At 37.2% G+C, this 15,916-nt stretch overlaps 1 protein-coding gene across 1 annotated transcript in view; it reads right to left on the reverse strand.

The window, feature by feature from the left end:
- The window catches only part of POLA1 (DNA polymerase alpha 1, catalytic subunit), a gene marked incomplete at its 5' end in the record, with an annotated part of 206,111 nt that overhangs the window by 66,456 nt on the left and 123,739 nt on the right, over positions 1 to 15,916 (reverse strand). The window contains one exon of the mRNA XM_082488513.1: positions 176 to 292. Coding sequence (XP_082344639.1) covers positions 176 to 292 — 117 coding nt within the window. The remainder of the gene's footprint in view (positions 1 to 175; positions 293 to 15,916) is intronic.

Here is a 15,916-nt window from a genome sequence, read left to right on the forward strand (position 1 = left end):
ATGAGGATGCAGCTTAAATGCAGAGTAGGAAAAGCAAAAAGTCCCCCTTAAACTAATAAAATAATAAAAAATTCCTGCTTAATCCCGCTACCTTTAAAAGGCAAAGTTGAGAGAGAGGCAAGCTTCATGAGAATCCTGCTCCACTGCTGTCAAAGCTTTGTCCTAAATCACTCACCTCTGGTCTCAGAACAGCCTTCCTGCAGGCCTGGCACATCGGGCCACTCCGGGAAAAACTCAGAGGAAGTCGACGGGTTCGATTCTGGCAAGTTGGCTCCTCACATATTAACCAACCCTGCAGAAAGGCAGAACATAGAAGAAAATACATTTTTTACCATAAATTCAAGTGATAGTTTCTTTTTATCCCACCTAAACAATGAATCATACTCAAGGAAGAAAAAAGATGCCAACTTAAGCATCCTGCGTGAAGCTGATACTATAATATGTATAAAGAGGTGAAGGTCCTTGTTTAAGGTAACACAATCATTGGTGGAAAACAAAGTTCAAGTCATCTTGCTTCAAAACACCACATTCTGCATGTTGTAGTCATCCATTCCTTGAATATACTGAAACCTCTGTTCTTCTCCAGTTCAGACAACATTAACACATAACAGAATTATTTTATACAACTATGTAGACCAGACAGCAAGAAACCCCAGAGACCTGTAACAAATTAAATTTTGAAGTAAAGTGCCATTTCTTTGCTTGCACTTTAGAGGCGAAAAACAGTTCTAACTTTTAGGTTTTCTGATGACAGCCAGAAGCTTTCTTTTCTTTACTCTTTTTTTTTAAATATTTTTTTAATAGAAAGCTATTGAGACTTCAATGTAAACCAACTAATTTAGGAAAAACTAACATTTTTCTGAGTTAAAATGAAATAAAAATCTGAGCCAGCTTGCTCTATGTCAGCTCAGGGAGACAACGCAAAAGGCTTCTCTTACGAGTACAAAAGAAAGAATGCTTCTGGGATTGGTAAGGATGTACCTTTTGTATCAGGTCCAACCATAGGTTAAACCAATGCCACATCTCATCTCTAAAACCAACCAATAGCAGATACCTAAGGAATAGCATGAGAGAAAGCACACAGTAAAAGTTTTCCAGAAGATTTTCCTAGCTTTTGGAAATGGCTCAAGGACCTCCTGAATCACTGTCTCTAATATTCAGTGGTGATGGATGCATTATTATCCCCAGCCCAATAAACTTCAAGTCCTTTTCGAACCACTGTAAACTTTCAGCATCTACAAAATCCTGCAGAACAACTACACATTATGTGAAAAAGTATCTTATTTTTCTTGAACATGCACACGCACAAAAAAAGATTTTATTTTTTAATGCCTTCTAGCTCTTGTATCAGGAGATACTAGGAATAATCATTCTGCATTCTCCACATTCACCTTTTCCATGCCACCCATGATTTTATAGACCTCCATCACATCATCTGCAATCAACTCTTTTCCAAACCACAGTCCTAATTTACTTAGTTGTTCCTTGCATGGAAACCACTCCACATCTTTGTTGCTCTTCTCTGTATCTCTTCCAGGTCCTTTTTGAAATGAGAAGGAGAGGGAAAATGGGACAAATGGGGAAGGATATGAAACCAGTATTGCACACTGTATTCAGGATGCTAGATGAACATGAATTTATACAGCAACAAGATGGTATTTACCATCTTGTTCTCTGCTCTTTTCTTTCCTCAAGTTCTGTTTGCCTGGAGCACTACTGAGCATTTAAGCACTGAGCAGTCACTTCCAGAAAGATATTTATTGTTATCCAAGGATTATAATTTTTCTTCACTACTAAGTTAATACGCACATTGCATGCAAAATTAAGATTGGGTTTTTAGCATCTACATCACAACATTACTTGGCAGAGGATTTAATCTTCCATTGTTAACTTACGAGTCAACTTGGTATCACAAGGTCTTTCTGCAGCTCTTCTCAAACAGTTCCTACTTTTACCACCCCTGAGCACTTAGCACTGTCAAACTCTGCATTTCAGATTATCAGCTGTTGATGTCTCTGCTGGGTATACTCACTGTTTATTTTTGGCTCTGTTTCCAAAATTTCTTTTTATTGCTCCTGCAAAGGAATTTAACCTAACCATACCAGGTTTCCTGGTGCTTTGACAAATATTATGAACCAGAGTACAACTCAAAAAGTTGCTTGCTTCCCTTCTCAGTGGCTCTTTAACAAGCTGTCTCAACATTACGCTCTGGCAATGACTTCTACCTAATTTCCACAGTGGCAACTCAGGTTTTGAATTATTATCATGTTTCCTACTCTTCCAGTTTCCACAGCTCCACTCAGAACACTATTGTCACTATCACCATCTTGGTTACAAGTCAATAATGAAAGCCTACAACCATATACCTTTTCTGGCTTTCATTTCCTGGACATTCTGATTTGCTGGCAAATCAATTTTGTTAATAAGACATGACTTACGTTTTCTTTCCTCACTGCTATGACCAAAACTGCATCTGTATTTTGTACCTCAGTAATCCAGCATCCTGATTCAATACGACTATGTCAGTAGCTTAGTTTAAAGTTAAATATTTGAGTTACTTTACTTCAAATGCTTTGGAACTTGTGTGGAGGAATACATAAACTCTAGTTTTCCTTTTTCCAAAACCTAGTTAAAATGGGATTTGACTATGTTTATGTTTAATGACCTCCATATGTAGGTAGGGTATATTTCACCCAACTTTGAGTATCTAAGAGCCTGATAACCAGTCTAAGCTAGTCACCCTCTGATCCGTTTACAGTAAATGGAGGAAGAATAAAGCATCTCCAAAAAGCAATTCACCTAACAGATTTCGGGGTGAGGCAAACCCTGCTCTAGACTCTCTTAATAAAATAAGAGTACACCTAATGTCAGAGCAAGCGTTTTGGAAACAGTATGATCAGTGTATCATATGACTATGTTTGAGTTTTATTGTTATGTAGATTCAAAACATAAATCATTACATATTTAATAGTGCATGGTGAGAAAATCCCAAGAATTCAGAAACCTCTGTGGATTTAATTTTTATCTCTTGCACAACTGTTGCCCCAACAGTCCTAATACCACTCTCCTTGTCACATACAAATTATTTACGACAAATATTTCACAGTGACATTAGAAAGATAGACGCTACTTCATCAGCAGATGCTTCACCACGAGAAGTCCTAATTTAGGGCCTGACCTAGCATAGACACCTGACCTGTGTCTTCTGGAGTCAGCAGACACAAACAAGCCTCAAGTAAAAGAGCTAGTCCTTAGCTTTAGTTTTGCAAATGAACCCAAGATTGATTTCTAAAAGAGGAAGGTGTTCATCTGCTGCCTCACATTTTTAAAATAACTCAATTTTAATAGACATGGAATAGCTTTCTACCAAGAAAAGCAACTCAAGGACAGCATTGAAATCTTCAGGCACTCACTTAAGTGAGTACTGAGAATATCATTAGAGCTACTGCGAGGGAAAACACAAAAACATTTCTGGACAGGATAATGAATTGTCATAAATCTTCCATTATGTTAATTCTTAGAGACGAACACTATGTTCTGGGTGGAAAGCTCTTTATGCCATATTTGCTTATTATGTGGCATCTCTACCTTCCTATGAAACATCTGGTAGCAGTCTAATACAAACAGGGTCTTCAAATACACAGCCAGGCAGGGGGAGGTGCAGAGGGTGTTCTCACCCATTCCAAAATCCTCCTCTTTAAGAGTATAATTGTTTCAGCTGTAACTATGAAAAGATTCTGGGTGCACAAAGAGAACACTCATGACTCAAAACATATTAAACGACTACATTTGAACTTAAAATCAATTTATTGTACTAGAAAAACAAAGCATGGAAACTGCCAGATAGTAAGGTATTTAGTCAGGGAATGCAAGTGCAACTGAAAAAACAAAGCCTGGAATGGGAGCGGCATCCCAGCTTCAGCTAAGCACAATACTCAAAAATAGACAATCATGAAAATAATGCATGATAAAAGTAACAGTGTGTTTTCTGCCACCTATTGGGATTTTTAGCTAACAATTAAGAAACAAAGGACTACACCACTTCCAAGGTACCACTTCCACTGTCTTATAAGGGAACGCGTAGATGGTCCACCAAAACTAACGTTGAATAATAATATTCGAAGCAAGTTTCTTTATGCAATTGTTTTGGTCTAACGCAGTCACTGTTGAAGAAAGCACTGGGAACTTTGCTGGTCACAAAATACAGGTGAAAAACAACTGAAAAACTCTGCTTAAATTAAAACCAACAGCTTAGGATAAAAACAAGCATTCAACAGCTTACTATTATATTTGTTTTCAACGACTAAGAAATAACAATCAAAACACACAACTTCCACTGAACAGTACATATCTCAAACTATATTTTAAAAATATTTTTTATATTTAGTAATAATAATAACCAATGTGTTATGTAGATAACTAAATGTCCCTTCAATTCATATAGAGAACAGTTAATGTCATTTGTGTAGACTTCCTACCATTTATAATTAACATTAAAGAGGTTTTTTCTTTTTTGTCACCTCTCTATTCAGACCTTATTTGCGTTTGTTGTACTTACTATCTGTTAATCTCTCTTAACAAACGACAACAATAACTGCTGCTATTATGCATGGAAATTAAACATGTAGATAACTGTGTGAAGGGAGCTATTTTTGAAAAAAGTAGATCAGAAACATGTAGCTCTTTATGTCTCTTGTTTTGCTTTGATAATTAAGCCACAGCCTTGATTTGTTTTAAACAAAAAACTTTTCCATGGACATGCATGTTGCAATCAAATTCAATACATGCATTATGTTCTGATTCAATTTGTTCAAGTGCATTATTGTTAACCCTTATTTGATCCATGCCTGTCATCTTCACTGACCAAATAAAACCAATCCTTAATTTCCCAGCAGCTATCACTGTCTGCAAATTAATTTGCAATAGATCAAACAAAAACATAATAGGAAACCTTCAGTTTTGTTCTACTTAGTATCTGTGGGAAATTAAATACAAGTTGATAGAGAAAAAAACCCAACAATAGCATTTCCAAACATTCTGTCTACAAATGCTTAGTTCATTTTGAAATACAAAAAAATGTATGCAAAAAAACCCATGAAGTAAATGCACAATATAAAAGGAAATCCCTGAAGAGTACTATGTCCACAAACTGCAGCTAATGGGGAGAAATTTGCAAGTCAAAAGTAATTTTCTTTCTTTGTAAGTCTGTTCTTGAGAATTAGCCTCTCACATTCTAGTGATCAACAAGCATTATAAATATTACCCCAAAATACAGAGGGAAGTGGTTTTGGAACAGCCTTCCAAACAGAAGTTGCAGGAGTCAACAACATACGTTTATTGAGCTTTATCTTAATAGTTTTTACAAATCACATTTCACAATGTAGCTTGGTTGCCTGCTATAGTAGGGGACTGGATGTGCTTCTCTACAACACTTCAGTTTTGTGTCTGTTCCTGCGTTCAGAAAGTCTGGATGCTGGGGGACTACAATGCTTTAAAAGTTCACATAGAACGAAAAAATGTGGTAGTAAAAAGAAGAAAGCTGCAAGAACTGAAAATTATTCAGAGGTCGCTATCAGTTGCATTTAAAATTTAACTAGTGCTTGCTTCTCTACAATCTTGCTCTCTATTGAAGACAATCTTAATGTGGATTTTTGAAAATGGGACCTTGGTGGACGACATCCAAACTCCAGCTGGCTGGGATACCTAACCTAAAGCACACTGGATCCAAAATCCATGGCTTCCTCACTGCAGAGCTGAAACTATCACCTTAAATCGTCAAACCCACCAGAAGGGAAGTGTAGGAACAAAACCTCAACATGCTTTCCTAGTCAACCAGCATAAGCTTGCTGTTTATGTCACTGATAAGTAAACCAGCTTTTGGCAGGCTGTGTGAGAGACAACGAAAATTTTCTGAGTAAGGCATTATTGTGAGTTACTAATCAAAGCCCTTTAACTTCAAACTGACCTTTCCTTTCAGACTACTCTTACAAAAGCATATTATTTCCACTAAATCCAAGGCCAGAAGCTTCAAAACCCATTTTCCTGCCAATGTCCATTATTATGGATAGCATTGCCTAACAGGGCAAATCTAGTCCTTTAAAATCCCCTGGAAGGACAAGGTTCCACCAATATTGCATTACTTGGTAAACTATCAAATCTACTGATACCCCCATGCAATGTTAAAAGATAGATGATTTTATTAATTTTTTTTATATGAAGTTTCTCATGGCAACAACAGACTTGACTCAGTGACCTGAAAGTTATCAGTTCCACTTGCAATAACTTGTTCTACTCACAGGTGTGTTCTCCCTGTTCCATCTGTCTGTCTCTTCTGTACATATCTGAATGTTTGGGGGAGCAGATAGACAAACGTTCCTTAGTAGTGTACAGCACCTCAGGGATTAGAACTTGAGCCAATTGCACATTCTTTGGCAAATGTTTTGACTATCAGTAGTAGCTATATCTTTTGAGAATTACATCAAAATTTTACACTTGAAACACCAAAGGTGGTATCAATATCAACTTAAAGATGAGCTATTACTGTAAAGTCAGGAAAATTTTTCTGCTGTGTACCAGAAACCAAATTACTTTTAAGTAATTTCAATTTCTGATCTGCTTTTTTGCCTGCTCAGGACAAAGAAATACTCCAGTAATAACACTGACACATAACAATAACAATGCATTTGCACCATCTTGGTGAGATCTCAGCAACAATGAAAATGTGAGTGACAGTGTGAGAGCTAGTGTCATGCACTGCAACAGACTTGAGTGACACCGACCTGCCACTGCTAGAATCCCAAGAAGAAATCCCCTCAGGTCAGGGGAGGATTTCACATGGGAAACTTTACCCACTTAGCGATGTGAAGTCCAGCATAACTCGGGTTCCTCAGGCAACATTCCAGTTTTTCACGGGGAAATGTACCCGGTAAAAACCTCAGAAGGCCTCTCAGATAGTTGCTTGATCAATCTTATGGATGGAGTAATTTCTCAGTGAGACTAGCAAAGTAGACTCAGTGGAGAGCACTTCGATCAGGAGGGCTCCACACAGGTGATATCTTAAGACATCTGACTTGGTCAAGCCTATGAGTCTCCTAGACAGCAGAAATGGCCATTCCTTTGGAACTTGTAGCTACTAATACAAACAACCTGGAGACTGAATTATTTGAAGTTATAAAAGACTGGATAAACATATGAAAGGAACTCCTTATGATGTCTAAAAACCTACCTCTTGATCACCTACCCTGTGTGGGCAGGGGAAAGAAAAGACAAGTAAATTCTTCATCAAGGTGAAATTTGGAGATAACCTTGTCAGAAAGAAATTAGAGGGAAACCAAAAAGAACATCCCGTCACAGAAGAGAATTATATATGGAAAATGAGCCATCAGGCTTCCTTCCTTCCTCACTCCCTAGCAAAATGACCACCATGAGAAGTGGAGTCTATAAAACCATGTAACCACCAACTTCTCTGAGGAAACAGACTTTTCTTTAGGTCTATAAAAGACTACTACCAGAAGTTAGCTCTGGAAATAGAAGGTAGGCCTGAAGCTACCTAGATGCCTGACATTATTCCTATCAATGATGATCTCTTTGATAAGGAATGAGCAGGCACACTCTGTTGACAAGAATCATACAAACCAACCCTAAAAAACAGAGTAATGGAGTTAGAAGCAATCAGTGATGCAGAATTCTGGGTCAGCAACTTTTTCAGTATCCTGCAAGGCTTGATATTCAAAAAGCAAACCAGATACCAAGCACTAATAAAAAAAAAATAAATCTGTGAGACCATGAGAAGGATCTCATTTTATCTTTGAAGGAAACCTAGGGGACCTGCAAAGCATCTTCAATAAATAGGTTCAGACATATTTAGATCTCAAAGTAGTATATTGGTAGCTATTGTTATCGATATGCAAGTCATTCCAATCTTCTCTTCCACTTTGTCAAAATTTTAACAAGAAATTACTGGAAAAACTTTCTCTACTTCTTTAATATGTTACTACAAAGAGATCAAATTGTACTAAGTCAGAAGTCCTAATGTTAGGTTCCAGAGATCCCTTACTAGAGAAGAGATATGTCCGAATTTCATCCTAGAATTTAAAAATGTTAAAGAATTTCAAAATGAAGAGTGTGTGTGAGTTGTCTTGAACTGCCAGGCATAACTGAAATTTTTAAGTAAAAAAAAAAATCTCTTAAAACTAAGTTATCTAACATATTTATACTCAAATTTGAGTGTATAAAACAAAGACGATGTTTGAGGATGTTTTGTTTTAAGGCTTTATACTGCTGTCCTAACTGTAACATTTAATCATCTCCCAATAATAATTTCCTTTGATATTTTCACAGACTCTTCAAATAAATTGTTTTATAAAAGGAGCTGGGTCAAGAGCCTATTATTGATGCTGGCTGACTAGAGCTTTTCTCTTTTTATTTTAAGTGGGATGGGTACCATGTTAAACATGCTGCCAAGCTTGCTCTAGCTAAAAGGAATGATATTGCAGCATATGCTTAGAACGGTGAAGCACCTTAGGTTTGCATAAATTCCTTTATAAATTTACCCTATAGCTCAAAGCCCTTACGCAGGGAACACTTATTCCATGTTCTCTGGTATTTTGTTACGTATTGTGTACATGTGGCTTTAAATTCCAAAAAGCAATGCAAATAGTTTTAGTAACTATTATAGTAACGACAACTGAAATTCGTTCCTGAAATTTATACATGAAGCTAACTATAGTGCATTAAGAGACCTGATCATAGATCCAGTGTGGTGTATGACTATTTGGATCATAAGTAAAGATAAGATAACTATTTTATCAACTCACTCTTGGCTACTGACTTCACATTTATTTTTCTTTTTCTATACAATAAATACTGTAGCTAGTTCCTCATCCAGAAAAAATAGGTTACATTTCCCACTACGAGTATTTTTAGAGTCTGATGCTACCTGATCATCCAATTTAGGAAAAAAGTAAACAGGGACCGTGGCATTTCACACTCCATTTCATGCTGCCTCACTTCAATGGAAGTTGAAGATACAATTTCAATTTCTTTTCGAAGCACTTCCTCATTTTCAGAGCTTCTTGAGTTTTGGCCTATATAACTGATCTGAATTCAGCTGTGGTATGAAGTGGATAAAAATCTCTTATAAAGAAAGGAAATTCCTTTCCTGGGTGGTTCATTCTGCTCCTCTCGAATTCAGTATTATCCAGGCTGATTAATGGATAGATGTGATATTTCAGGAAAAATACAACACTGTCTCTTAAGCAAAAGAATAGTAACAAGGAGATATGAATTGCTTTTGAAAGTGTACTACTTGAAAGCAGTACAGATCCTGGAGATGGTTGGTTACAGATCCAGTATTATTATTACAGGAACCACATTAAAGGATGTTATCAAATTGAAGCGTCTTAGCCAACAACTTCCTAGTTGAAGGCAAATGATCACTTTACCACTCAATGAGATAGTACTGCTGGTAAGAGAAGGATACCCTCTCCAAAATAACACCTACTGAAACCTCCCGTTCTCACAGACACCCATATCTGTTGTTTCAGTTCCCCACTGGAAAGCTGCCAGCCCAAACTGACTCAAAGGCAACTGAAGTCAATGGGAACCACACCTTTGAAGAACCAGACTGTGAGGGTCCAAAGCAACTAGACAAACTGTAATTGAGGGCAATCTAGCTACACTAACGTGCTACCTTAAGGAAAGCACAAGAGAGGAAATAAATACTACTTGAGTTTCTCAGAAGAACACGAAGTGTCCTTCTATCCTGAAAAAGCCAATGATACTACAATGACAGAAGCACTGATGTGGGTTCCAGGCGGCCATTACGAAACATGAAGCTCACTTTTCGCACCCAACTGCTCTGATCAAAAACACCCAAAGAAAAGACCCAAATCTAGTTCCTTTTGGATATTATAGAAAACGGATATAAACTTGAGAGGATTTAGCCTCCAACAAAATTCTGTCCCCATAAGCATACTTTTTAGGAGTTCTTTCAGAACTTGCATACCTCAAGGTCCTATCAGTAATACATCGCTCTTGTGATGCGAAGTCAGACAAAACATCATATGCCTATTCCTAGGCCACTCAAAATGAAAGTTTGTAAATTTTCATGGACGATACTTTGTGATTTGCATACTCCAAAATAACAGAATTCTAATTGCTTTCTAATCCAAAACTGAAAAAAAAAAAAAAAATTGAAAGAAACCACCCAAGACTGGAAGAAAACTGCATTAATTTCTAGAAAATATTTCTCTCAGAAGTATCTGTCTTATCAGTTTGACCGTTAAAAGTCTTAGGGGGAAAAGAAAGAAAAATAAACACAGGAGATAATGGAAGAAGCAAGAAATGCACCCTACCCCCTTCCCCCCAAAAAAGAATCCAAATGCTCAAGCTAACGTAAAAAATGCTTTAAACAAAATTATCAAACTTGACAGAAGTGAAAAATATCTTGTAGGTCAACGTAAAGAGTTTTACATGTTATTAAAAATTGATTTTTTTAAAAAAGTAAGACATCTTCAGATGTACAGTCACATGTCATTTCATACAAGTTATTTGAAACTTATTGATCTCATTTGTGCAAAGACCAGGCTCTGTCATCAGCCTGCTGAAAGGATAATAGAGCACTCCAAACCCTTATGATAGGTTTGATGCAAACAGTGGCCCTCATTTAAACAGATGTAATAGCACCACAGGTGGACAAATTCCAACCTTAACAATTGTACATTATAAACTAAATTAGCAAGTATGTTCTGCTTTACTTCACATCAAAGCCAATACCTTGGTCTTCTTATCTTCAGTAAAAACGGTTCCAGGCACCAAAATACGCACACCAAAACATTAAAAAGTAGAGCACAAGTGTTCATAGGATGACATACCGCTCATAAAGAGAACCAGCAATTGCCAACAATTTTATTTTTTTAAGACAATCTGAAAACAGCTAAACTGGATTTCAAGCAAGCAACTGGGAGAAGGCATACTTAAAATGACTACATAGGAGAAAACTACATTGAGGAAAGGATCAGTAAAAGATATTTTATGTATTTCTCTTTGGAGAGCTAAAACCTCTAGAAGGATATTCAAGTCCATTCTGCAAAGTATTCTCCCTATTCACAGAACTCAAAGCAAGCCACATTCTCAGGCTATAATAGGTCACAACTAAGTACAGTACCTTGCTTCAGAAAAAAATTTGCTTTGTCTGTCAACTGTCAACAAAGCACAAAGAGCTCATAACAGCCCATCCATGTATTGCTTGTTAAAGAATCTAGCAACATATAAACAGCAAGAACTCAAGGTTTCTTAAAATCTGTGCCTCTACTTTGGTTAGAAAGCTAAAAACAGTCTACTCCCCCCTCCTTCTTCCACAATCCTGTCCTCTTCCCTCTCCCCTCAAACATTTGTACAGTCCTTGAATTTTTTCCTGTATCATAGACTTGTCTTGAAGTTCAATATGACATTAGACTTAATACAGAACACAGAGATTTTACTCGTGTACATGGCAATAACAGTAAGGTTTGTCAAGTATACATTTTAAGTTGGTACAGAGACAAAAAGATTCTTTATGTGAAACATCTTTGCATCACAGTTATGAACATCTCTAAATACTGAAGGAGTTAATACAGTTGTGAAAACTTTAAAAATGATAATGCACATACATACATAGATATACGTCAGTTTAGAGGAGATCAACAGAGCGCAAGGTAATGGCAGAGAAAGTGGTCTCAACTGTCTGGTCACCTTAAACTATAAAAGTTTAAAGCATCACTAACCAATGTTTGTTCGTTTAAGTTTAATTATTTTCTTCTTGAGAATGGCACTAATGAAAGTGAATATCTTTCATGGTTTCGAAGAGCAGTCTGAATGGTCTGTAAACAGGACTGGGGGCAGACAAGAGAACTGGCTGAGCCGGGGGGTTGCTAGGTGATGCAGAGTGTAAACCCACAAACTTGTTCAGGTTTACTTTGCTTTCATGCTGCTCTCACACAGGCTCTCCAAAGTTTTAAGAATTAATTTCCAGGTAGCTATTTAAAAACAAAAAGTAGAATAATTAAAAAAGAAAAACCCTTAATCCTCTTCACCTCTTCCCTCACCCTCCCCCAATAGGAAAAAATAGGAAAGAGAAAAGGAAATTCACAGCATTAAAGCACAGGAAATCCATCACAGTATTTTGAATATGATGACAGGAAGAGGACCATTCCCTCTATATATTTGTATGTAATTCTTGAGCACTGGTGATTACGAAGAACTTTTAATCTTTTCAGATTAATTTTTACTACTGTAACTGTAAATAAAAAATTATTTCTGGAGCAATATGTTGGCCCTTTAAAGTACTTAAACTGAAAATAAATTTATTAGTATTTCCACTGCAGATTACAACAGCAAACTTTTCAGTATAGCCATGTGTTTCTACCCCCATCTTTTTCAGAGCTGTGGTTATTTTTTTTTTTTTTTCTAAAGTATCTGATCAGAGATTGTCCGGTAAGAGCACTTTATTAGATCATCAGTCAGAGGGTTTTACAAGCACCAAGAGCTATGGGCTCAAATGCAGCACATCAGTTTTAATAGCCCAAGGTCTAATAGTAAACTGCAGATACTGCTGAGAACTTTCCATGCACTGAACTCTTGAAAAAGCACCATCTCTCAAGCTTAAATGCAGCTGCCTCTTTCAATGCCGCAAATGGGTAAATTTGACAAAAAAGCCACCATTAAGACTACATGAAAGGCTCAAGACAACATCCTTTCAATGCTTTGTACTTCAGTAATCAGATGTACTTACTCACCCCCTCCCCCAAACCCGATCAAGAACTATTTCTGAATGGTAGGAAATAATTCCACTTTGTACATCTTTTAGTTAATCAAGACTTTCTATTCAGCAATTTGACCTTTTGTTCAAAACAGGATTATCAGTTTTTTCGCCAGTTACCAAGGGCGACTCGCATGGTGAACATAATTGCAATAATTTGCAAAACACCATGGCAACCCACATTACAACTAGGTAAATACTGGTCTTTTGTGCTACATTGTTATTTTCAGAGATGCTGAAGTCAAAGAACGAATGACAAATGAACACAAAATTTATATTTGCTTTGTCTCAAAAGAGAAGAAAATTGATAACAAGAATTGGGGGGAAACCAACTACAGCTGTAATTTCTAACTTGATTAATTAGGATGGTAACAGTCCTTAACAGTATATTCAACAAACAGCCCTGACTTAGTCTCTCCACCCACCTCTCTCTCTTTCTACACTACTACCCCTAACCCCCACCCCAGACAAATTTTTTCAGCTAGGAGAACAAACAACTCCATTTGCTCTTTTCTTCAACCTAATGGAATCCTTAATTACAGAATATTGTTCTCCTGCTCTTCATTACACTGGAAACTGAAAGTGAGAGAGAGAGGAGGAGTAAGACAGTGCCGAGCAGACAGGGTAGCTACAGTTATCTTATCTGCCTTTTCTTTTTTTGTCCATAGCAGACCTAAAGATGAGATGGCATTTTTTGCATTTTTTTTTTTTAATAATAGCAGCTGTTGTACAGCAGATAATTAAGTAAACTAGTGCTCAAGTTCTCTCACTGGCAGCATTAGGAAGACATGAAACCTTAAGTCAAGTCATGATTAAAATCCAAAATTGGAGAGGAAGCAACTGCTTAAAAAGAAAAAAAATCTCTTAAAATTGTCAGATCAGGTGGTTTCTAACAGAATACCTACTGTATTAAAACATTTACCTATGAACAGTATTATATACTTAATAAACTAATAATTTTTAACTTAACTTATTTTCTTTATAATTGTAAGGAACTTATTGTTACAGTATAGGCTTCTATTAAGACTTCAAGAAACCACACTGAAACCAATTATTTCAGAAATATCTTACAAATATAGAGAAATAATTTTGCTTAAGAAAAAACCTGCTGAAAACAGTCTAATACATATTACTAATTAACTTCACAATAAATTCACTATATATATTACTGGAGCATGAATTCTGTGCTGAAACATTTATTATGCCACAGTGAACTGACTGAATAGTTGAGAGATTAATTTTCATGATACCATTAATAAAAACAAGTTACGTCTCTGTATGGGCCAAATCCTGTCATCAGATGCATGCATATGATTCCTATAAAAGGCAATGGTACCCTTTAGCAATGGATGTTCCCATACAGAGTATATGAAAAATACATTAAGTTGCAAGAAGCATGCAATCAGAAGCCAGTACAATCCTCCTTTCAGTTACCTATACATACAAATCATGTGTCAATTTACAGTTAAAGGACTACATCTGTATTTTAATTCTCATTAAAGGATAGGATTGCCATTAGGATGAAACAGGCTTGCAAAGTGAGCTGTTGTGTCCTTACTGACTGTGAACACTGGAGAGCATGTAGTAAAATGAAAGAAACGAAAACGAAGTGCTAAAGGCAACTGAACCCAGCCCCAGGGAGATGAAATGCGTCACTGCCTCTGCCACACAGATTCTCCATGCTGCTGGACAAGTCACTTCCAGTTTACTGAAAGGACTCACAAGTAACAATTACCTGAGGAATCAGTCTGTTTTCAGTGAAATTTGAAGGTCTACACTGCTAACTTTGAGTAGACCCAACTGTAACGTGAAAGCTGTGCTTCGGGCAGTTACACAATACTACACACTGAAAAATCAGGTCCTTTGCTTCACAAATTTGGTACTCAAACTTAGGGATACGCTTGATGTTCATTCCCCTATGCCTCGTTTCTCTGAGAAATAAAAATAATAATTTGTCCCCTCACTTTACACAGCTCTTGTAAAGATGGTCTTTAAGAGCCACTTGATCCTACAGTGAAGTGTGCCACAGAAAACTCCATGAGAAAAATAAATAATTCTAGGCAAAGTTTCAGAGAGTGCACTCAGTAAGGTAAAGGGTATCCACTAGGCAATGAAGAGAAACAAATACAGCCTAGCTGCTCATCTAACGGGTGCCATCCAACCTATAGGTTGCAATGTACTGAAAAAAGACAGAATGGGATAACATCATACATAAATGACCTGGATTAAACTTAAGTAAGCAGCATTCATTCTTATTCATTCTAGGATTTAATCACAGAATCACAGAATCACAGAATTATCAGAGTTGGAAGGGACCTCTAGAGATCATCTAGTCCAACTCTCCTGCTAAAGCAGGATTGCCTAGAGCACATTACTCAGGACTGCATCCAGGCGGGTCTTGAAAATCTCCAGGGAAGGGGACTCCACAACCTCCCTGGGCAGCCTGTTCCAGTGCTCTGTCACCTGAACCGTAAAGAACTGTTTCCGTGTATTTGAACGGAACTTCCTGTGTTCTAACTTGTGCCCATTGCCCCTCGTCCTGTCACTTGGAACCAATGAAAAGAGCCTGGCTCCATCCTCCTTCAACCCACCCTTTAGATACTTGTACGCCATAATAAGGTCTCCCCTCAGCCTTCTCTTCTCCAGGCTAAAGAGTCCCAGCTCTCTCAGCCTTTCCTCATAAGGGAGATGCTCCAAGCCCTTAATCATCTTAGTTGCCCTTCGCTGGACTCGCTCCAGCAGTTGCCTGTCCCTCTTGAACTGGGGAGCCCAAAACTGGACACAGTATTCCAGTTGTGGCCTCACCAGTGCAGAGTAGAGGGGGAGAATGACCTCCCTCGACCTACTGGCCACACTCTTCCCTATGCAGCCCAGGATTTTTCCAACTTTCAACTGCCCAACTCTGCAGGATCAGGATCCCTCTTGTATTTTTAAATAATAAAAAAAAAATATATATAAAAATTCCATCTTTCTGCCCATTTTTCTTCAAAATAGCGTTTAAAGGAATGCACATATTTTGCTGCTTGAAAAAAACAGAGTAACCCATAATAACAGTGAATTTCCACCTTCTCTGCAAGTTACACCTTTCGTCCAGTATTTCTCAATAGCAGAGGCAGG

Source organism: Vanellus vanellus, assembly GCF_965231255.1.
Source record: "Vanellus vanellus genome assembly, chromosome: 1".
In the NCBI taxonomy this organism is placed as follows: domain Eukaryota; kingdom Metazoa; phylum Chordata; class Aves; order Charadriiformes; family Charadriidae; genus Vanellus; species Vanellus vanellus.